This window comes from Nyctereutes procyonoides, unplaced genomic scaffold, assembly GCF_905146905.1.
Source record: "Nyctereutes procyonoides isolate TBG_1078 unplaced genomic scaffold, NYPRO_anot_genome, whole genome shotgun sequence".
In the NCBI taxonomy this organism is placed as follows: domain Eukaryota; kingdom Metazoa; phylum Chordata; class Mammalia; order Carnivora; family Canidae; genus Nyctereutes; species Nyctereutes procyonoides.
This window is the reverse complement of record NW_026575142.1, coordinates 20,638,589-20,663,951: the sequence shown is the minus strand read 5'-3', so window position 1 is coordinate 20,663,951 and position 25,363 is coordinate 20,638,589. Positions and strand designations below refer to the sequence as shown.

The following is a 25,363-nucleotide window of genomic DNA, read 5'->3' as shown; positions in this document are numbered from 1 at the left end:
TTTTACTTTTTGAAAGACTATTAGTTTGGCATGTCGATGTTTAATAGTAATATATCAATGATATGGAAAGTAAAAGAGATAGAATGTTTAAAAATACAAAATGAAATATTATGTGCCTTGATATTTATTTATTAGATCATTTAGCAAAATATTATTCTGTCTGGCTTAATTCCTATAGGAATCCAGCAGATTTTCATTGGAAGAGCACTGTAATATGCAGTTTTCAAATGAACATGAACAAATGTTCATGTAAATACTTCCACTTGAAAGTAAATTATTGCCAATGCTATTCATACCAAGAAACAATTGAGTATTCCTGTTTGATTTACTATCCTAATATTAGAATACATCATATTTTGTTAAAATTTAACGAGGCAAGGGTATTCTAAAAATATCATTTAGCTCATTTATTTCCTGATAAATAAGCACAAAAAAATAAAAAGAGAACTAAACATCTAAATTTTACCAAAGGGAAATATAAAACTTGCCAAGTGTAAAACATGAAAGTATAGAACTGGTTTTATTTCTAGCCAATTCATATTTTGGTCTCCTACTCATGTGGCATTTTGCAGTGGATGATGCCTGGTTTGGAGCATTTGCAAGCAACTGTTACTTGAAAATTCTTCAAGTACATGAGTTTTACTAGTTCCACATAATGATGTATATTTGGCAGTTCTATTTGATGAATTTGTACCATAGTTATAATTTATTGTAATTATGACCATATCTGAAACTGGAGTTTTAAAGTTTTAATTTGATTCCTTTGGTTTTTATGGATTCTTTACACGTTGTAACTTTTAGCCTACATATTTTATATCATAATATTTGCCTCTTATGTAATTTTAAGAAAGCCACTGAATTGATGTTTTCAAGAAAGATTTTATAAGTCAGCTTCTTACCTACATCTCAGTATTGTTTAAAGTTAACTCTTTGTTCATTTACTATTCCAATGAATATTTAGTTCTACTTTACATTAATACATATAAGAATATGAATATAAATTAACTAATACTAAGTTCATGGTCACAAAACATGGGAACCAATAATATCACAAGAACTATCTTGAACCTACAGAATTTAACTACGTATCACGTCTACTAAATATTTTATATTGATAAAGGTTGGTTTTACTTATGAATCATCAAAAAATTCTCTAGGAAATTCTGCTAAATTGGGTACAGAAAATCTAGAGTCCAGCTACTGACTCACTATAACTTATGACTAGATAATTAAAGCCACATTTCCTTCTCTAAATAGAGGCTGGATTGGTTGCTGTTCCATATCAGAGGGAAGATGGAGAAGACTGCCTCTCCTTAAAAAGATTCCATTCAACAAGGGGACTACAAATTCACCTTTAAAGAGTTAAAAGAAAGAAAACCTTGTCAGAATGATTCTATATATATATATATATATATATATATATATATATATATATGTATATATATTCACATATTCAGAGTGATTCAGAGTTTATTAACTCCGGAGTTAAAGTGCAGTTTTCTTTGTAGACTCATTTTAGGTCTGAATAATTGAGAGCCTGATGTTGGGGGAAAAGAGAGAGAGAGAGAGAGCCTGATATTGAGACAGCACTCCTAATTCTAAAAGTTACTGGCCATTATTTACACAATTCAGAATCTTTTTTTTTTTTTTTTTTTAAATTTTTTTTTTTATTTATTTATGATAGGCACACAGTGAGAGAGAGAGGCAGAGACACAGGCAGAGGGAGAAGCAGGCTCCATGCACCGGGAGCCCGACGTGGGACTCGATCCCGGGTCTCCAGGATCGCGCCCTGGGCCAAAGGCAGGCGCTAAATCGCTGCGCCACCCAGGGATCCCCACAATTCAGAATCTTAAAGGATTTATGTTACTCTGCACCTAAGTGGAAATATTTGTATTCTCTTGAATGTGAAAGTATCCAATAGGAGGTGTCAGAGGTAGTTACTGGCAGGAAAAAAAAAAGAGTCCATGCACTGGTCATTTATTCATTTACTCAGCAAACATCTATTAAACACAAACATTGGTGATAGGTATTAGGCACACAGAAATGGCAAAAGTAGTATCTTTGCTTCAGAAAATTAAGTCTGGTGTTAAGACTTCTGGAGACAAAATAGTTTCTGGTAACCTGACCTTTAAATAGACAAATATTTGACTTCAATAAAAAGACATTATTTCTATATTAGTAGTGTGAAACTGTACTAAATGAAAGGTATGATAGTTGACGTTACAGGGATCCTCCTGGAACATTTCAAACCAACATTCACTGAAATTTGTTATCTGATAACCTTCCAATTACTGTAAAGAGCTAACCTTCATTTTGTTATGGAAAAGTCTATTCATTTATTCATCTTTAAAATAATATTTATTGAGTAACTGTGACATGCCCAGCACTGATATGAGCTGTAATACAGTCATTCACTAATGCCAGCCTGAGCATATGGAGTACTCTGAATATGGAGCATCATTTTTTCCTTGGTTCACACCCAGGTCTTCTCCCAATCTGTATTTACAGTGCTATCCTTTTTCCTAAAAGGAATGTTTTCACTTCTTATTGTGGACTGTTTGCAGTTAGATTAGGTATGACTAAGCTTCAATTATTCCGATTACCATGTTTCAACATTCTGCAGATAAGATCAGTATCTTCAGGTCCCTAATATGTAACAATTTTATGTGTTTCAGATGAATTGGACTGAGGATAATTTGGTCATTTCTTTATCAATTACATGTACGTGAACACAGCTATATTATCAAAGGATCTAACCAAAAGACAAAGGATAGGAAATTAAAAGTGTAAAAAATTAAAACATAGGTAATAAATATTCCTACTTTGACATTTCATCTTAAAACAAAATTTATGCAAATTTTAAGGACAAAGATATCATGATTATCTGTCTATTATTGTGATACACCTGATGAGCAGAAAAAGAATTCAACAAACCTCAAGCATTTTATAATGTATGATCCTTGATTTAACTGTTTTTCAGTAAAATTAAAAAATAGCCCTGAAACTAGTTCTAAGAAGATAGACATATCTAATATTTAGTCTTCTATCACCAATAACATTAAATTACACAAGACAAAAGCATCTTCAAGCTCATATTTATCATATGTATATAGTAAAATGATTTTCATAAAATAAGGGAACTATCTTCCTGGAGCAGATCCACATAATTCTTAGCTCAAATATGAGTAGAGTGTCTCTAGTACTGACTACAATATCCATCTTGTAGTAGTTCAACATACTTCAGTGTGCATTTTATCATGTGCTTACCTCATCCCCCTTTATAACGTAGCTCTTATCAGCTCAGCCATTTCCTGATGTTATGCATTAATGGTAATAACATTGTAACAGGTCTGAGAATGCTGTGGCCCAAACTACTCTGATTCCATGTGGCACTCATACCTGGCCCTGTGTCATTCCTGCAGCATTATAAGACCAGGCTAAAGACTGGTTACCCCTTTATCAGTAGCTGATCCCTTTAACACCCTGACCTGGCTAAAGTTTGTTGCATGTCAAGATTTAAAACAACTTCTTTCTATTACATTTTTCTTTTGGTGGTATATGGTGTAGCCTAAAGGAAACCAAAACGACTGCCAAAGATTCATTTCTCCCTGTATCAACAGGACAGGTAAGAGTGCCAGAGTAACAAGTAGTTTCCAAATGCACAATGAAGCACAGGAGTGCATTGGCCAAAGAGAATGCAAAATACCAGCTCTTGCTATAAAGCTAACAATGTGCTGCTCTTTTTTGAATTAGAAAACTATAGAATACATTTAATAACAACTAGTGGTATATGTTTTCATGTCAATGAAAAGTGGATAAATTTAGATCGTTGCTGTTTATGTGCATTGGATCAATCTTTTCTGCATTTGACATGAAAATACACTTGTGCAGCTTTCGTTGGTTGGGTCACAATTTTAGAATAAAACAAACCATACCGTTTGTAAGCTTATTTACAAAAGCAAGATTACAGATGACTATGTGACTCTGGCAGCTTACATAAGCTCTCCTCAGGATTTTATTTAGAATCTCCATACATGGGCTTAACCAAAAATTATTTAAGTTGTTAGTACCATATTTTTAAAGAAAAAAAGATATATGCTGTGGCACTACATCTAATCTTGTGACCCCCACCTCTACTAAAGCGGACTGGCATTATGTTTAAGATATTCTTGAATTACAGATCAAGGAAATGCGTACGGAAGACTTGAGGGCACACCTTTTGAATTTTTATATTATCGATTAAAGAAAATATTTTAAAAGCTTTTCTGTGGAATTGATTTTCAGAAGCTAAATGCAACTAGTTCGTCTGAAGGCAGCACAGTTGATATAGGAGCTCCCGCTGAGGGAGAGCAACCTGAGGTAGAACCCGAGGAATCTCTTGAACCTGAAGCCTGTTTCACGGAAGGTAAGTGGATGCATCGAGCTCACTGGACCTCTCTTACCTCTTTCCTCACCCTCTAATCATCTATATCTATTATCTTGTAAAATATAGGATTTAAGTTATATAATCAGACATTCCTATTTTTGTGCATCCTGTTCAATTAAGAAATGCCGCTAACTAAATGGGGGTTTTGGTGGCCTTCTAGAATATCTAATCAGAGAATGCTGACTCAAACTTATCTTTAGCCTTAAAAAAAAAAGAAAAAAATTTAAGGTTAAAGAAGTAATATGTTGTTTTCTGTGTTGTCAGTTTACAATGGGGAGTAATTGGTTAAGTGTACATTTAAAACTGTCCGTGAGTAATGGTTACTTGTATCTGTCAGGATTAACATTTTTACTAGTTCTGAATGATAGTAGATAATAGATAATGAAATGCCAGAACATGATATTGTTTTATAATATGGGACACCATGCCATTGGGGCAATAATATCGAGGATTTTCTAAAGAAAGCTAAAAGTGTGTAATTTGACGTATGGATCAGTTATCTCTTGAACAATAATGCTGTATATCCAACAACCCAAAACTTCTTAGCATATAGCAAAAAAAAACATGTATTTTTGCTCACAAGTCCATGGCCAGTTAGATGGTTTTGCTGATCTTGGATAGGCTCTATTCCGAGCCTGAGGTTGGGGATGGACTGTTGGGCTGACTCAGCTCCACTCCACTCTTATCCTCCACCTTATCACGGTGGCCAGGCATGTTCTTGGGGGTGAAGGCACAGTAGCGAGAGAAGAAACCTAACCACCAAGTCTCTTCTTATGTCAGTGTTGCTTCTGTCCTGTTCACCAAAGCAAAGTCACTTGGCCAATCCACACTGTGTGGGAATGTACCATTAATGATTGAAGAGGCAGAAAAATTCAGTACAATAGCACAAGATATGCAATTCTTTTCATTTCTTATATAAATCCCTGTTGTAGGTATAGAAGCATTTCTCTAAAACTCTGGATATCACTTCACATTTAATTCATTTTTTAGTTAACAGCTATTTAATAATGCATTTCATGTCTTAGACTCAAATCAATACCATATAGCAGTTGCTTAAGTACAAGTTTATTTTACAAATAATGACTGCTTCAGGGACGCCTGGGTGGCTCAGTCAGTTAAGTGTCCAACTCTTGATTTTGGTTCAGGTCGTGATCTCAGGGTTGTGAGATCAAGCCCTGCTTCAGGCTCCGCACTCAATATGGAGTCTGCTTGGAATTCTCTGTCTCCCTCTGCCCCTCCCCACCTCTAAAATGAATAAATAAATCTTAAAATAAATAAATAAAAATAGTGACCACCTCAAATTGTTACTAGGAATGCAATTTTAATACAACTAATTCTAGAAATGTTTCACTTGGGTTATGCATGTTTACATTAAGAACACTAAAGCTGTTTTAATTTAAACTTTAAACAAATTTTAGAATATATAATTGCACAGATGTTAGAGATCACAGTTGATGTCAATGGATTCTTTCAAGGTTGTTACAGAAGGTGATGCTGCATATACTATTGATTTTGGACTTTAATACATTTAATGCAAATAAATACCTAAATATTAATTGTCAATTTTTAAATTATTTCAGAGGGAGAGCTATTTGTTCAGCTTAATTAATGAGGGAAGTCACTCTACTATTTTCTTCAAAAAGTCTGTATACATTTCAATGCAGTTACTTGATTATGGGAGAATAAATGGGGATCCCTGGGTGGCGCTGTGGTTTAGCACCTGCCTTTGGCCCAGGGCGTGATTCTGGAGACCCGGGATCAAATCCCACGTCGGGCTCCCGGTGCATGGAGCCTGCTTCTCCCTCTGCCTATGTCTCTGCTTCTCTGTGTGTGTGTGTGTGTGTGACTATCATAAATAAAAAAAATAATAATAATAAATAAAAATTAAAAAAAAGAATAAATGACTTCACGAAACATTCTAATGGTATATCACAAAAATAATTTTTGTGGTATTATCTTTTACTTTTTACCAGACAATTTTTTACCAGCTCATTTTTAGGGTGATAATATATGCATATATACTATAATAATAAGGAAATAATAAGTAATTATGTAATAATAATTATGGTATTATCAACATTTGTCATTTGTAAAGTTTAAAAAAATTAAGTATGAAATACTATAGAATATATTCTATATAGGATATAGAATAATTTAACACTGTAAAAAATAATAATGAATAATACATAGATGTCTGCCAACCAACTTTAACACTTTGAATACTTTTGTCGTATTTGCTTCAGATTTTTTATTTAAGAATAAAACAAATACAGATTAGGCCCATTTTGTTCCCCTTCCTTATCTCATTTTCTTCCTTTCTTCTCAGAAATAAACCAGTGCCTCAAATTTGGCATTCATCATTCCTGCTAAAATTGATCTTTTCCTGTTAAACTGTTCTTTTCATCTCATATCCTCTTTAGAGAAAAAAAAATTATTCCATTTAATTTAATACAATGAATATTTTCAGGGCATGTAAGTCTTGATCTCTTGGGAATATGAAAAAATATCTTGCCCTCAAAGAAACAACAAATACAATGCTATTTATTTATTAGTTGAGAAGCTAATAACATTTTATAACACATCATTAATTTTCATGAAACAAAGGATATGATCTGGCTGAGTGGCATTATAAAGTAGCATCTGATAAATATTTTTTTTATAAAAGATTTCATTTATTTACTCATGAGGGACACACAGAGAGAGAGAGGCAGAGACACAGGCAGAGGGAGAAGCAGGCTCCATGCAGGGAGCTCGACGTGGGACTTGATCCCGGGTCTCCAGGATCAGGCCCTGGGCTGAAGGCGGCGCCAAACCACTGAGCCACCCGGGCTGTCCTGATAAATATTTATACAGTAAAATACTATACTCTTTTCAAGATGAGGTTTCTATTTTTCCATTCATTGAACAGAGCCCTCTTCATGATCAAAACCCTATCTCATGACTCATCTCTTTCCCACCCCCCAGCCTCCCCGTATTCTGTGTGCTGCCAGGTCCTATCAGCTCTATAGTATCTTCTGATTCCTGACCACTGTCACCTCTATTACCCTTGTTTTTACTTTCTTAGTGTTCAATTGATTGAGTCTCATGGACTCTTAACTTACTTTTCTACTTCTTTTTTTTCTATCCATCCAGTGCCTTGTATAGGCAGGAATCATTCTAAATCAGTGTTCTTATCAGGTAAATCTCCACAACTCTCAAATAAATCCTTCAGTGTTTTACTCATTGGACAGCATATAAAATCTAAATTTTCCAGTTGACTCACTCAGGTCCTTTTTTCAGATTGGCTCTGTTTTTTTCTAATCTTGACCGCTAATTCTCTCCTCATGCAACTTCTAGACCTATCATTAAGTTTTACTGATGTCATTATTTCTCCATTCCTTTCCAGCTCCAGACCTGTTCTTACGTATCCCTCACTGCCTAACCTTAAATTCATTTCTTCTATAAAGCTCAATATCAGAAATTAATCTATACCAATCAACTCTTCAAGCACCCTGTTTAATTTATGATTTTTTTTTGCTTTCTATAACTATAGAATTTGTGAGCAAAATTCTCCTACTTAAAATGCACACTCCTTTTTTAAAGATTTTATTTACAGAGAGCAAAAGGGGAGGAGGAAGAGGCAGAGAGAGAATGAGAGAGAAGCAAACTCCCACTGAGCAGGGAACCTGACAGGGGGGCTCATCCTAGGGCCCTGGGATCATGACCTAAGCTGAAGGCAGATGCTTGACGGACTGAGCCACCCAGGCGCCCCCCTCTTTTTAAAAATATTTTATTTATTTATTTGAGAGAGAAAGAGAGTACCAGCAGGGGGAAGGGCAGAGGGAGAAGCAGACTCCCTGCTGAGGAGGGAGCCCAACATAGGGCTTGATCCCAGAACCTTGGGATCACGACCTGAACCAAAGACAGATCTGCTTAACCAACTGAATCACCCAGGAACCCCCCGCCAAACACCCCTAAAATGCACACTTTTTAATAGAAAGACTATGTTTACTCATTCTAATATTATTATTTGTCCAGTACAATTCCTTGAATGCAACAGATATTCAATAGATATTTGTTGATATGCCTTTGGGCTAGTAATCCTACAAATTACACAAAGGTGTTTATGATATTGTTGTTGAAAAAAGCCAGAATTAAAGCAACATATTCAATAATAGTGGAATAATTATATAAATTCTGGTTAAGCCTGGTAATCTTATTTAGAAAATATTGTGCAACTTTTCACAGTTCAATTTACTTACAGTAAAAGGGAAATGTATATATTATACTATTAAGTGAACTATTTAGATTCAAATGTCCATATATAAATGGAATCATAGGACAAGGATAAGATAAAAATATCAACCTGTGGAGATTTTATTTTTCTTTTTGTTTTTCTGTGTGTTTTTCTGATGTAATATAATCCATTACAATAATCACATATACATAAAAAATATTTGTTGAATGAATGATTTAAAAAACTTACAGATGATTTCTATTTGCGTAAGTGGAAGCCATCTTTAAAAAGTTATTTGCAATATATCAGATAAGTAGATGAGTCCCCTACCAATACAACTGTATATAATCAAAGAGTAATTATTTTTTCTTCATTTACTTTGACTTATTGTAGACTGTGTACGGAAGTTCAAGTGTTGTCAGATAAGCATAGAAGAAGGCAAAGGGAAGCTCTGGTGGAACTTGAGAAAAACTTGCTATAAGATAGTGGAGCACAACTGGTTTGAAACTTTCATTGTCTTCATGATTCTTCTCAGCAGTGGGGCACTGGTAGGTGATGTATGATCTTCTTTAGTGAAACTCTTTATCTTCTGCCTCAATTAACCTCTCATTAAATGTTTCTTTAATATGGTGCTTGTGAAGTAAGAGACATGTGATATTCTTAGCACAGTGTGAGCCTCAGTAAATAGCAATTTTTGTTGCTATGGAGTAGGTGAATCAACTCCGGTAAGTGTGGTTTCTTGTAATATTGAAAGAAAGATATTTCTGACTTTGAGTCATCAGAGGAGTTCTTATTAAGAGTCATTATGCAGACATGAGATTATCAGCTAAATATCAAACTGCTTAACATAAGCTTCATTTTGCAGGGAATTCACTTGTCTTGTTCATGCTGATTCACTAATGCCAATCACAGTGAGTGGCAAATAGTAGACTGACTTAATTACTGACTAGTAGCAAAGTGAAAGCATTAAAACTTATGTCCGATTTCATTCAATGGAAGGGTCAGTTTGGTCAAAATATGAATTAACATATGAAAATAGTGTGACCCATTTTCCCGTTTGGTGATACAAATATGGCTGTATTTCTTTTGTGTTTTTCAATTAGTCACTACAGGGTTTGGTGACTTGATTTCATTTGGATTCTAGCCTTGCATCTGAACGCCTCTAAACCTGTCTCTGATTTGACTAAGAATCCTGCATCTTGCCATACACTTGAACAAAGAAGGCAGCCCTTTGTTTTTAATGCCAACAGAGAGGGAACTCTGCAGTCCCACCAGTAACTAATGCCTTTGTTGTCTTAGCTCTTGCTTCTCAGTTTTACCCAGTGAAAGCTCACCAAAGTGCATCAACATGCTGGTGCAGTGCCTGGCTTCTGAGGAGCTTCAGCTTCAGCTATAAATTAAGCTAAAAAAACTTGAGGCCCTTGTGCCATGATCACAAGCCCAGATCCTCCTTTTCTCCAAAAAAGAAATTTTTCTTTTGTTCTTAATCCAGACCACCAAGTTATCCTAATACTTTTTGTCTGTAAGAGGACTGAATTAGAGAAATGATCTTTTCATTCCAGAACACCCAGAGGCTCCTGAAAATGAATTCCCCAAACTGTCCCAAGAACTCTGCAAAATGATGCAGAGGGAGCTTCCAGACATGCACCACACACGTGCCCAGGTTGAGTGGGAGAAATAAAGAGGAGAAAGTGATAATCCTCTGTTCCTCTTTCCTCTCAGACTAGGGAAGTGGGGGTGGGGTGTTGTCTCTTTGCCTTACATCTATATTACTGAGAGAAAACATTCTAGTATAATGAACAAAGCAGATGTACTCATGCAAGACTTTCTGCCTCCTGCTGTAGAGAGAAGCACCTGACAGTCTCTCAAGATTTTTAAGCTCTTTGGGATAACCTGACACCCTAATTTAAACATTATTTGAATGTGTTGGTTGACTGAAGTGTGCATGCAGGTAACCACAAACACGATGCCACCATGGGGAACACGAAGCCTTCCAGACACAGGCACCTGAGGAGAGGCTTGCAGCGAGTTTCCTCTATTAAGACATCAGTGAGAGATAGTTTATAACAATGAAATTCCATGGAATTTTCTCCCTTACAGGCCTTTGAAGATATATATATTGAGCAGCGAAAAACCATTAAGACCATGTTAGAATATGCCGACAAAGTTTTCACTTACATATTCATTCTGGAAATGCTTCTCAAGTGGGTCGCATATGGTTTTCAAATGTATTTCACCAATGCCTGGTGCTGGCTGGATTTCCTGATTGTTGACGTGAGTGTTCTGCACTTTTGTGTTTCCTTCCATTGGCATGTGATGATAGTTCTAGCAATGGTGCCTGGCACATAGTAGGCACTCAGTAAATGCTTCATGTAAATATAAATGATGATTCCCATTTTCCCAAGATACTCCAAAATGTTTTTACTGATTTAAATTCATATACTTTAATAGGTGAAATAACCAAATGCTGCCTTACTGTACTTACTGATTTCATTTCAAATTAATATTTAAATACCAAATTATATAGAATAATATATTAATGTAGAAGTTTTACTGTTTTCATCCTTACCTTTGACACAATAACTATATTTAAATTCGTTACGGTTATCTTTGACATTAGTATTTTTGTCATCACCAGAGCCTATTAAGAAGTGTTTGTCCCACAGATGGGTTACTAATTAAAAAGAAACTTGAAAGTCAAAAAAGCAGGAGACACACTTCTTAATTGTATGATGGTTCTATGACTGAAATAGATTGTCCTGGGCCAGTTATTTAAAGGTTTTATTAAACTGTACTGGTGGTGAAAAGAAAGTAAGATAGAGTACCCGAATGCAAATCTTTAAAAAATGGAATACAAGATTTCTCTCTGATTTCTGATGGACAATTTTGAGAAAGATCTCACCTTTTATTCACAAATATAAAATCTTAACAAAAAAATTAAAAATCACTTCATTTAGTTCTGGAGATTTTCTTCTTAAATACCTTTTAAATTAGTAGTCCATTGACATGGAATAAAAAGAAACTTAAAGATGTGTCTAGAAAAGACTAGGTAAGCCAGTGGGTACAGGGGACAGGCACATGGGGCAGGTGACAGGATGATGTTCACAGCCAACAAAGGAGGGGGAAGATGCTGGAGTCTGCAAGAAAGCACAATGTGCTAAGTAGTGCATTTTAAGATAATATTCTGTTGATTGTAATTCCTTGGAAATTGCATACTTTTAACTTGAAATATTTTGATATGTAAACTTTGCATATCATGCTAGCAAAATTTTAAAAAATGGACTCTTTCATGTAGAAAGTTACTTTTTACAGTTTCAAATGAAAAAATATCAACTTTTAATCCAATATGAACTTTCTGATCACCAAACCGAAGAAACAAATTATGAGGAAAAGGGAGTTCTCTGAATTTAAGAGAGAATAATATCTTTGTTATATTTTTTCCTAATCTGCCTATAGCAAATATACTATTAAATATAATATATAAAGGCTACAATGCAGAATTACATTAAAAGTTTTCTGGCAATAAAAGAAGACAATAAATAAATAAATAAGTACTTAAGACTGCACGTGATTGGATATTACACAATGGAAATATATACCAAGACTATAACCATTCTTTTATTTTTTTATAATTTTTTAAAATATTTATTTATTTACTCTTGAGAGACACAGAGAGAGAGACAGAGGCACAGGCAGAGGAGGAAGCAGGCTCCATGCAGGGAGCCCGATGTGTGACTCGATCTCGGGACTCCAGGATCACACCCTGGGCCAAAGGTGGTGCTGAACCACTGAGCCACCGAGGCTGCCCCCATTCTTTTATTTGTATAATTGGATTACGGATGATAATTTTCTTTACTTTCTATATGTGGTTATAATACAGTGGTAAATTTATAATAAAAATATCTGATGTATAATGTATCTGTGTAAAATTAAAGGCTAGTAAATCAATATGACCTGAATATAAAGAAATTCTTAGGAGAAATCTAGTTGCCCTGTAGCTGATGCTCATATTACTGAGCCTCTCCTGATATTTACTTTCTTAGGCTTAAGAAAATTATTATGACAGTATTAAACTCATCAATACTTTGCTTTATATCAAACATATTCTTGATCATCTATTTTGTTGTGGAAGATACAAATATGAATGTCATTTTCCTGGCTTGTGGGAGCTTACAGTAGACTAGTGAGGATAGATATGTATACAAGGAGATGACATCTGTATTAGAAGTGCCATTCACTTCGGTAAGGAAGGAGGCAAGGCTCTGTGAGGAAGCACTGAGTGAGCTGGAGTTTGAGAGATGAGAATGTCAGTAAGTACACATCAGGGGAGGGACACCAAAGCATGAATACACCAATGCATGCCAAGCAGGGCCTGTTCAAGAAACAAATAATCCTAGAAGGTAAGAACAGAGCCACAGGGCGAGTGAAAGTGTTTTCTGATTGGATGACAAGCTAAGAAAGATGAGTTGGAGAAGAGTTTAAAGAACCCATGATGCCATCCAAAAAGAGGTAAGCCTCTATTCTAGTTAAAGAAGCCACTGAAGCATTATCTATGGAAAGTGACAAGAAAAGCTCACTCTTTTAGGGAGAGAAATTTGGTGCAGTTGTAAATGATGGAATAGAAAGGGGATTTTTTTAGAGACCAAAGACCAATTAGGTGATGGCTGCAGGAAAAAGAGGAAGCATAAATGTATCTCCTTCTCACATTTAGCTACTCAAGTCACATAAAATTGGGTGTTTTGCTACTTCTTTTAGTTAGCCAATAAATACTGCCCTGTTCAGAATTTTTTTTCTTATGTCCTACTTGTATCCTTCATCCTTTAATGTATGCCTATTTCTTTTTGATTCTGTCTTCAGGGAATATAAAGGGCCCAGGTCCTCATATCTTATATACAGAAAATCTTCACAACAAATGATAATCCAGGAACTTTATTTTTCAATTGTCATTGAAGAGAGAGCTCACAAGGCCTAAAATTAAAAGTTTAGATTTTAGGAAAAATATATAAACCACTTAAGATAAATTTTTGTAGCTCATTTTTTTTTTTTGCCAAATTTAGGGTTTTTTTTTCTATTTCACATTACATGTGCAAGATTAGTTTGAGTAAGTTTTGTTGTAAAAATTTTCTGTGCTTTATTTTTCTTAAAAATATTTTTCAATATCCATTAACACCATTCTCATAAAAGCTATGTTAAACATCTACTTCTATTTATTGCTTTTGAAATTCAAATGTCCTCAAGGACAAAATACTTTTTCTTAGATTATGTAGTTTTAAAGAGTTTTCTATGTATTTTCAGAGGAAATCAGACATTACTGTGCTACCTATGACAGTTCTTTTCCTTTACAGTTGAAGTTTTAGAGCTTCTATTAACTATATTAGTCCTCTGTAGAAATGACTGAAAACATTGTTCTGGCAATTTCTAATTAGTCATACTAAAATCACAATTTTTCTTTTTTTGGGGGGAGTGGGGGGTTTTTTTAATTTGACCTAGTTCATGGTTTGATGCCCTCATACTAAAGTTGACAGAAAGACAAAGCCACTAGTCAGAGGCCTAGATCTTTCTAGATGTGCTTGTGTTCAGATTTGCCAGTGGTTTGCTTAGTTCACCTGTGCACTAAGTTTTAATCATCTCCCTTTCAGGTCTGCTAAATAATATGAGAGATGATAAAGGTTTACAGATCTGTAGATGAAGATTACATTCCAATGGCATTCCTTTTCTTGTTTTACATTTAATTTATAAAAACAACAACAACAAACAAACAAACCTGTTCTTGTCAAGAATCTTGAAAGGAAAACATGTATAGCTCCTAAGTTTATGGTAGTGGTTCTCAAATTGGTTCACAGACCAGTACCTTTAGCCTTACCTGGGAACTTGACAAAATGCAGATTCTCAGGCCCTGCTCCAAATCTGAACCAGACTCTGCCAGTAATCTGGGTTTTCAACAAACCCCCCAGGTGATTTTGATACTCACTAAAGGTTGAGAACTACTGGTTTATTGCACAGAGCGAGGTTGAACAGGGTAAGCATTTTTGTCTGTAAATGAGAAAATTGTGTTGCTTTCCCTGTATAGGTCTCATTGGTTAGCTTGACTGCAAACGCCTTGGGTTACTCAGAACTTGGCGCCATCAAATCCCTCAGGACACTCAGAGCTCTGAGGCCATTGAGAGCCCTATCCCGTTTTGAAGGAATGAGGGTAAGACTGCATGCCTTAGAATTTACTGGAATTAGAATAGAACAGATTGACATTTTGTACCTCAGAAATTCGAAATCCATGGAGAATTTATATCTTATACATTCATACTGACCTAACCGATCAATCAATATTTGTCAGACATCCATAAAGGTGACACACCGTTGGAGACACTCAGAATAGAGTGCCTAAGTGATTGCTTCTAATTAGAAACAATTAGATTGCTTCTAAGTAGATTTTTCACTCTGTGGGAAATCTCTATCATGTTGCATAGACTTCCGATGTGAGTCAAAATTAGTTATGTTCATTCCATTTGTAAATGTGCGGGAAATTCCACCCACTGTAATTTAAAACCCTGAAGAACTCCTCATCATTTCTTCATTGCTCCATATGATGTGTTTGAGACTTTTATTTTATTTTATTTTTTTCAAAGATTTTATTTATTTATTCATAGACACACAGAGAGAGGCAGAGACACAGGAAGAGGGAGAAGCAGGCTCCATACAGGGAGCCCGATGTGGGACTCGATCCAGGGTCTCCAGGATCACACCCCAGGCCGCAGGCGGCGCCGAACCGCTGTGCCACAGGAGCTGCCCCTGTTTGAGACTTTTAAACCGGAATCTGGCCCTTTAGCTTTCAAACACAGGCTGAGGTGGCTAAAAAGTAGGTCAGCTGTGGAAATCTAATACTCACTTAGAAGGTGGTGCAAAGGAACCAGGAGGAATTTGTGCTGCTGTTTGTCATCCCCTGGGGCACAAAACCACACACCCTCAGCACAGACAAAATGATGACATCCTGTCTCTGTAGATTTAGCTATTCTAAAAGAAACTTTTAGAAAATTATGCTTTTTCTGATAATTGGAAAATAGTTACTTGGGGACCTTCTCTGAATGGTGCAAACAGAAACCAGAAATCAATGATGTGTGTAGGTGTGTGTGCTCATGGCTACATAGAAAGGGATCATTAGCGGTTAAATTCTTTTCACTTTGCCAATTTAAATCGCTGTTTTTGCGGTAGTAGTTTTAATTTTAAAAGGGCAATGAAACTTTCACACTAGAATAATTCTCATATTTTCTGTATCAAATTTGCATAGATAAGGACTAGGAACCTAAATTCCTAGAATTCCTTCCATACATCTCGCAATCTTAGAAAACACATGTTTTATTCTTTGCTATCCAGTTTGTTTTTTTTTTTAACTCTGTTAACCAGAATCTCCTCTCATTGGCAGAGCATTCTTTGTAGGGAACTTAAAAATAAACTGTCAAGTCTACAAGTACCTCTGAATTATCAGAGTTGAAGTTCTCATAGTAACAGTGTAATAAGTTCTTTAAAAGTTACTTTCACTTAAAAATACTTCAAAATATTATCTTCCAGGTGCCAATTTGTAAATGAGTTGTGCCTTTTGCCTAGTACCCTTTGGTATTGTTGTTGTAAGATATCGTTACTCATATGTTTATATGTGTGTATGTACGTATGTGTTTGTATGTACTTTTTATCCCATAAAGAATTTGAGGAAGATTGATGCATGTATTTCTTATATTTTACATGCCTGTTCATTGATAGTTTATCTCTGATTGTAGGTTAGGTGCACTTGCACAGAACAAGATTTTTAACTAAGTATTTCTCTGAGGGGTAATTTTAAAAAGTGCTGAAAAATGTTTTCTGAAAGCCCTAGTCAATTGAGAAAGCTGCAAGTAACAAATCCATTAAGTCAAAACTTTGGGCTCAAATTGCAATGCTTTATGAAAATTTTCTTCTGAAAGGGATTCCCCAAAGGAGGATCGGAAGAATGAAATAACTTGCCCAAAGGCGCACAGCTAATTTGTGATGGAAACTGGAACATGGAGTTCCTGACTTCCAAGCCATTCTCTCCTTGTTACATGTTCAAATTCCATGCTCCGATCTCTCTGCTCCCGACTTATCATGCATAAGGTGACCCTAGACCACACTGCTTAGGATGGTCCTGGCTGATACTTGCTTTCTCAGAATAATTATTAATAGTGTTCTCTTTTGCCCTGGAAATTGACCCTGAAGTATTGTTCTCTTTTACCTTCAGGTTTTGAATAATAAATTTTAATGGTTTGCAAATTCTTAGAAACTGTGATATTCACATGCTGACACTGCTTCTATTGCCATGTCACGACGTGCATTTATAATTAGTTCCATTCTTTGATGAAAATGTGCTGTGTATGTTCTTACTTCTTGAGAAAGTGTTCTACAATATAAAATATATTTTATACCATTCTGAACTTGTAACTGTAAAATTTTTTTATTGGAGCTACCAGATACTAGCTTCTGCCCACTATTTAACTTTAGGGACTGATATATTTCTATTGTTTGACTGTTGTTCTTTTTCCCTTATTTTCCCTTCTCACTTCTATGCCAGGTTGTTGTCAATGCTCTTCTAGGAGCCATTCCATCCATAATGAATGTGCTCCTGGTTTGTCTTATCTTTTGGCTAATATTCAGCATCATGGGAGTAAATCTTTTCGCTGGCAAGTTTTACCATTGTATTAACTACACCACTGGAGAAATGTTTGACGTAAGTGTGGTCAACAACTACAGCGAATGTAAAGCCCTCATAGAGAGCAATCAAACTGCCAGGTGGAAAAATGTGAAAGTAAACTTTGATAATGTAGGACTCGGATATCTTTCTCTGCTTCAAGTAGTAAGTAACCACTTAATTATTCTCTGTGATGTATTATTAACATGAATCTGAAATCTTCTCTCTTAGTATTTTCAAGTACATACTTCCTCAAGTCCACCTGCCTAGACTCTTTCTCTCTTTCTCATCATTGCTGGACTGCCTTTTCTGCATCATGCCGGTAACTGGACAGGTCTCCAAAGTTCATGGTTCTTCACACTATGCATTAGCTACCCCAGCACCAGTCCTTTGTTACCGAGATTCCTGTATAGATTCCCACTCTCTTACCCCATCCCTATTCTGAACAACATAGAGGCACTGACGCTAGGGTGGGGTTGGAGAAGTGTGTGGGTAGGAGGAGGAGGAGTCAATTTCTGCACTCCTCAGCTACCAGAGAGCATCGAACCCTCATCAAATCTTCATCCACCCAACTTTCACCACCACCATAACCAAACTCTCCACCTTTACATCTGTTGCACAGACACTTATTCTGATTCCCGCCATTCCTGCCAACTGCTTGACCCCTTCAGATAGGGAGATTGCTCTCCTGGAAATAAAAATCTTCTATCAAGTCTATTATGTCTGTTAAAAATTCATAAAAATCGATTCAACTTCTCAACTAACCACTCCCTGAGATGATCCACCTACATGATACCCAATTCTGTATGAATATAGGGGGGAAAGATCCTGTGGCCCTAAGGAACTGAAAACAAATGTGTAAAACTTGTTTTTAGGTGTGCTGTGTCTGCATAAAAACCACAAATATTTAAGAGTAAGTTGCAGTTGAATATGTTTGTTTTCAGATTATGCAACTACTTCATCTTATGGAATAGTTGCCTCAAAATAGTATAATCAACAATATGGAGATTTTTCAAGAACAAATCATCATGATTAGTGATTGGTGATAATACCATTTAAAAAGAATAAGTAGAATGGAAAGCATTAAAATCAAACAATGCAGCATATTTTTCAATTTGGCTGATGCTAGTACTATATACATGGAGCTATTTTATCAAATTTCATGTTATATTCCTATGGGTATATCAGTCAAAAATTGTTGATAACTGTTTTTATCATAGCATATTGTTATAATCTATCATAATTTAATTATAGATTTATAGAAGAATATAAAATTGAACTATTTTCCATGCATCTTAAAACTTTGCCCAGACTTTAAATACTAACTCCAAACTTTTATATACGTGTTTTTGAATGATTGAATTGGTCATCTGATACTTAATGTCTTTTCTAAGATTATAATTTGTGGGGGAAAAATTAAATGGTATGCCTTTTTTACAGGCCACATTTAAGGGATGGATGGACATCATGTATGCAGCTGTTGATTCACGAAATGTAAGTTGTTTAGAGGGAAGATTGATTTGATCCAATGACTATTTCCACAGTGTTGTAATTTACTAATAAATAAAACAATGGGCCAATTTATAGAAAACATCCATATTACCAAAATAAAATACTCTACCTTGCATTATTTCTTCCAAAATTTGATTTGAGTATTTTTCTCTACTCACTGTAAATCTTCTAACACAACTTTTCTGGTATCTAGCATGGCACCTGCCACTTAAAAAATTGTTGATTTTGCAAAATGAAGCATTTTATTTTTGGCTCTGATAGTTTTGGCCATTTGTGTGTTACAAGCCCTCAACATGCACTTTCTTCATCTGTCACAGATTTCTTCCATCTTTTTATCTTCCCTTTAATAGTAAGAATCTGACTAATGACAGAAAAACAAACAGAAAACAAACAAAAACTTTACAGTGTTTCTCTCTGAGAGTGAGATTTTGTGATAGAAGGAGGGGGCCTTCACAGTCTGCCTTACACACCTCAGCACTTTTGAAAATTTTGTACAATTTTCACTAATATTTAACAATGGGGGAGGAAATCACATTTTGGTAAAAAAGAGATTGGCTTCTGGTAATTTGCCAGAGCATAGTAATTAAATTTAAATTATTGTTTTCCTAGCACCAATAACTGGGTGGTAACTGAGAAAAAATTCCTGAGTTGTTGTTGTTTGTTTTTACTTTGTTAAATAAAGAGAGAGCATGAAAACTAAAAGCCCTGCACTGTATCTCTTATGAGTACTATCAGGAATCCCAGTTATATGCTTTTTTGAGCAATAATAATAACTTTCTACATATTACTACTCACTCTGCAAAGGGCTTTCTTATTATATCCCACTTAACCTTAAATAACAGTGTTATTGTGTAGTTGATATTAACTGCATTTCACTACTGAAGCAAAGAGGATCAATGTGTTAAGTGGTAGTACCCATTTTTGAACTCATCACAAGCAATGGGCTCATAACCACTTTCTTCTGTAATAGTTTCCTACCTGTTTTGATGAATTCATTTAGAATTCTTCCTACTTTCCTTAGCAACAACCTGATATGCAACTTTCTTTCAGTGTCCTCCTTAGTAACTTAGTGGACAGTAGTCTGTTATGTGACTCCCCAGTGTTCAAGCACTTTACAAATGATGAAATACAAGTAGACACTAAAAATTACAAAAAGTAATGCTTGCTCTTACTCTCAGTAATTATCAGAGAAGTGCAAATTTAAACCAAAATGTGATATTAACTATACATTTGTCTCTTTGGCAATATTAAAAAGCGTGACAATACTAAGTATTGTCAAGGATAAAAAGCAATAAGAACACTTATGCAATGCTGACAGGAAAATATGAATAAATATTTCTTTTAAAAAGTTGGGCATTATCACATTATTCAATAAAATTCATGATATTCTTTTACCCTACAATTTCATTTTTAACAATATATCCTATAAAAACTTGTGCACATGCATAGCAGAATCTAATGTACAAGAATGAACGTAACTTTTTGAACTAGTAAAATACTGGAAACAACTAAAAGTTGTAGAAATGGACAAATAATTGAATGTTTCAGTTGAATACATTTTACACTTATATATTATGCACTTTTCTGTATGTATTGTATTTAATTTAAAATGTTTAAAAATATCATTTTATATCACTGTTCACTATACACACACATAAATGAAATAAAAATCTCATCAAAGAGTAGGTACTTTTACAATATTTGTAATATTTTCCATTTTGCTGTTTCATTAGAAAAAAATATCATGTTGGCAATTACTCTCTAAATCGATTTTATGACACAATGGGTCATTACCTGTATCCATTATCTCCTGTGACTGGTTAACTGAGTTGGTTAGAACAATATCCTGTGAGACCTAAGCTATACATAACGGCCAAAGCTCACACCATCACTCTTTTTTTTTTTTTTTTTTTGACCTAGAGTGTGCTGGAGAGGACAGGGCATCATTGTTGTAGAAACTGTGCCTAAAGCCTCCAGAGTAAGATGAATCCGTGGATTCGTTTTCAGAAAGGCATGATCCTACAGATGTACCCATATCCACACCTACAATGATAATTCTAGCCTATGAAAAAATGTATAATAGAAATCAAACATTTATACTCAATTATGATGGGTCAGGCATTGTTTCTTTAAGCACTTCTCTTATATCAATATATTTAACCTTTTCAACAACCCTATGAGGTTAAGGTTCTCTTATTTCCATTTTACAGATGAAAAAACTGAATCAGAGAGAATACATCTTAAAGATTTTAACACAAAATAGTGTAACTCAAACATCTCTTTGGCAAGAAGGGGAAATCTTCACTTTCATGCCAGATTGGGAGACTGCCTATAAGGGAAAGTGCATTCATAATCTGGAGACTTATTGGGTGAAATTAATTCGTTATCTAGACTTTTCTATGAGTTGTTTCACTTAGTCAGTGAACTGTCTTGCAGTACTCTAAAATGAGCATGTTAGATTTGATGTCTCATAAACTCTGTCTAATGCTTGATCTTTTTTTCATTCCCAGCAATTGAGACATGCTTTGCGAATTGAAAATTATCTGATGTCCTCTTTATAAAACAAGTAGTAGTTCTAATAGTTATCATTCTTTAATATTTTATAGGTAGAATTACAACCCAAGTATGAAGACAATCTGTACATGTACCTTTATTTTGTCATCTTTATTATTTTTGGTTCATTCTTTACCCTGAATCTTTTCATTGGTGTCATCATCGATAACTTCAACCAACAGAAAAAGAAGATAAGTATACTAAAACTTTATCTTTATTCTAAAATGTGAACTAAGCATCTCACACTGGTTCTTTTTGTTTCCAAAATGTAATCAGCAAAAAAAGGGAATATAAAATTCTGAATTATTTTAAGAATTCTGATTTATTTAATCTATTATACGTTTTTAAGCAATTGCTAATTCAGATAACATGTATGGATAGTATAGTATAGAAATATGATTTATTAATAAAGAATAATTTATGGATTGAATATATCCATCTATTTCTGTAAGTACATATATTGACAATATTAGAATAGCACGTGGAAGCCAATTTCCACACAAATACTGAGGTGGATTTTTTAGTTAGAAAAGAACATAATTTTAACAAGTTTTGCTTTTATTTTTTTACTTTGGAGGTCAAGACATTTTTATGACAGAAGAGCAGAAGAAATACTACAATGCAATGAAAAAACTGGGTTCAAAGAAACCACAAAAACCCATACCTCGACCTGCTGTAAGAATAACCTGCTTTCAATTCCCAGAAAGATCTATGTTATTTATCATTTGCACAGTCCAAATGGCCAGATACTAGTATTTTTATGAATCTACAAAACAGAATTTTTATCTTAGCCTAAGTATATGTGTCACATATATATAATATGCACAAAATATGTATTAAAGGTATTATATATAAACATATAAAATATATGTAAATAAAAAATTTCAGACTTATATGTCAATAGTATTACATAGGATTGATGTCATTGAGGAACTTCTAATAATGTAGAGAAGAAAACATACCCATACATACACTGTATAGAAATATTGAATGTTCACAGAGTGCAGTGGGAACCAGTTGGAATAATCGGTACATCTCAGATATGCCCCATTTTCTATCCAGCTCTGCTGACTAAGTGGAATCATTAATGAAACAAGTCACAGGTTTTTTTTTTTTTTTCTGGTTTAAAAATATTTCCTATTATCCCCTAGCATTTTGCTTCTAAATCTGATAACCTCATTCTCTTCATGAATTTTTATGGCTATTTCAGTTGTATATTTGACAATAGCTGCTTGGTTGCTGCAGGGAATTGTTGGCAGGAAGAGTAGAACCCTTTAAGAGAAGGGCAGTGCACATGTGAAGGCCCTGAGGTAGAAAGGCCAGTGAGGCTGGAGTACAGAGAGTGGGGACTCATTGGGATGTGTTGAGAATGAAGACGTTAGGATGGGCCAGGTTTTTCTCAGCTTTGTAGACCATGTTCAAAAGTTGTCTTTATTCTTAGAGCAATGGGAAACCACTGAAGGGGACTTGGTCATTTTCAGTTTTGTAAAAATCACTCAACCAGTATTGATAGGGGTGATGTGTATGCTTTGTAGACTGGTGTTGGAGCTATTTCAGAGATGAGAGGTAGTCTGAACCAGAGTGGCGTGGAGATGAATTAAAGTATATGGGTTTGTGAGCTGTTACTGGAGTGAGGTTAAAGTTTGTCTCTTAATTGAATATGGGAACCAACAAAGAGAACTTAGGAGTTTCTGCCATACACACACTGGATGACTAGTGTCATGCAGGATATGAAGAAGGGACATGCATGGAGAAAAAAATTGGAGATGCTAGCTTGCAGAATCTGACAATCAAAAGGAGGGGAAGAATGAATATTTAGAAGTAGCAAAATTAAGTTTCTTAAGATTAAGAGAGGTCAGGTGTCAAGCAAAGCTGGAGTTCTGGAGAAGAATGTGAAGAGAAGGAATATAGAATAAAGTCACATAGGATGTGGCTCAAGAATAGAATGGTCTAGGTTAGATTTAGAAGTAAGAGGGACTGAATCCTCTAATGAAGATGGAGTAATATATAAAAGGATATGTATGAAAAGTCAAGATAATATGAAATGCAAAAGGAAGAAGAGTTTCTTTACACTGATTTTGATGCTCTCAAAAGAGAATAGAGAGAAAAGGATATAATATAGCTGAGAAGTTTGGAACTATCCTGGAGCAAGGGTGGGATAAAGGATTCCTCCTCATCATCAAGGGCCAAGATTAAATGAGAGAACATAAATATCTTTGGTGAACAAGGCTGCTAGGGTTTTATAGCTTCCTCCAGCATATACTACATCCTGGGATTTAAATTGGATAGCAATTAGTGACTGGGGATTGGAGTTACACATCAAAGTGACCCATTGGAAAACTACATGGGCAGAAAATCTAAAGAGCTTTTTATTGATAAAAGCTTCTGATTTTAGGGGCGCTTGGGTTGCTCAGTGGTTGAGCATCTGCCTTCGGCTCAGGTCATGGTCTCAGGGTCCTGGGATGGAGTCCTACCTACATCAGGCTCCCCACAGGGAGCCTACTTCTCCCTCTGCCTATGTCTCTGCCTCTCTCTCTGTGTCTCTCATGAATAAACAAATAATATATTTTTTTAAAAAGCGTCTAATTTTAAGCAATTTTGAAACTACTACACTCTAGGTGCTATATCTATGGGAAAAAATGACACTTCTCTGTCCTTGAAGAGCCTCCAAATGACTAGGAGAAAAAAACTAAAATCAAATAAATAAGAGCAAACCATTTGCAATACGGTGTCATCAATTTTATGACAAATATAAGCATAAAGTTTTCTGAGGACACAGAGTGCTTAAAACTTAAAATTGAATTCAAAGTCACCAGAGAAGGAGTGACTAAACACACTGTTTTAGTACAAGGAAACAAGATAAAATGATATAGTAGAATCTGCAAATTTTATTAAGAGGGATAGGAAATATCAGAAGGGTGGGAAAAGAAGAAATATAACCAAACTTGGAAAGGTAAGCCACAGTAAATAAGAACAAAGAAAGAAGGGTTTGGAACTGGAATTAGACACATTTATCAAGTTGAAGAGGGCTCTGAAAGGACAGACTCAGCTGAAGCAATAGAAGTCCAGGTCAGCAAGCCAGATACCTACTCGGAGAAAAGAGAAAAATAAAATAAACAAGTGGTGTTTGATGTCCAAGGATTTCCCATAGGAAGTAACGGATGTCTCTCAACAGGCAGAGATCAGAACATTAGTACAGAGAATCCAGATGGATAAACATGTCAGGATCTGGGAAAGCAGGCTATAAAGTGTACTGGTAACAGATCATAGTAAGACAGTAGAGAACTTCTAGTGGAAGTTAAGTCAAGCCTTGAGCCCTAGAAAGCCTGAAATACCAAGCAGGTATAAGCAAAACGATATAAAACAGGGTCCAAATGAGCAGAACTAGTAAGGTGAGGACTTAATTTCATAAATGATGCATTAAGCCTATTAATGCTTGGAAATAAGGTCCAAACTGAATAGGGCAAAGGTTGAAAGTCTGATTGTGGACTGTAACTTTTTTTAAAGATTATCATATTCTTAGAGAAGAGTTACCCATATAATTTCACCCAGTTCTTCCTTATTTCAAAATCTGGCATCACCATAGATCAGTAATCAAAGCTAGGAAATTAACCTTTGGTACAAGAGCATTTAAATAAAATACAGGGCCAAATTGGATTTCATCAGGTGTTCCACATATGTCCTTTTTCTTGAACTACATTTTTTTTTAAAACATCTTCCCAGATGAAACTTAAGGTGCTCTGCCTTTGGGGAAAGACTATAAAAGCAGAAACTGGAAAAAAATAAACATGAGAGAAAAAGCTGGAGAAGTATTTATTAGTTCTTCGAAGTTTACTTTGATACCCACCTCCAATTCATGGGATAACAAAGATTTGTGATAGTGGCAAATATTGGCTGACTGTCCATCATACATATGCTGATATTATTGGCACTGGGAACACAATAAGTGGTTCCTAAAGCCAGG

At 35.1% G+C, this 25,363-nt stretch overlaps 1 protein-coding gene across 1 annotated transcript in view; it reads left to right on the top strand.

The window, feature by feature from the left end:
• SCN2A (sodium voltage-gated channel alpha subunit 2) overlaps positions 1-25,363 on the top strand; it is a 135,064-nt gene that overhangs the window by 104,071 nt on the left and 5,630 nt on the right. Inside the window, exons 18-25 of the mRNA XM_055308147.1 lie at positions 4,285-4,405; positions 9,036-9,190; positions 10,743-10,916; positions 14,713-14,835; positions 17,218-17,499; positions 18,775-18,828; positions 21,453-21,590; positions 21,970-22,074. Of these exons, the coding sequence (XP_055164122.1) occupies positions 4,285-4,405; positions 9,036-9,190; positions 10,743-10,916; positions 14,713-14,835; positions 17,218-17,499; positions 18,775-18,828; positions 21,453-21,590; positions 21,970-22,074 (1,152 nt within the window). The remainder of the gene's footprint in view (positions 1-4,284; positions 4,406-9,035; positions 9,191-10,742; positions 10,917-14,712; positions 14,836-17,217; positions 17,500-18,774; positions 18,829-21,452; positions 21,591-21,969; positions 22,075-25,363) is intronic.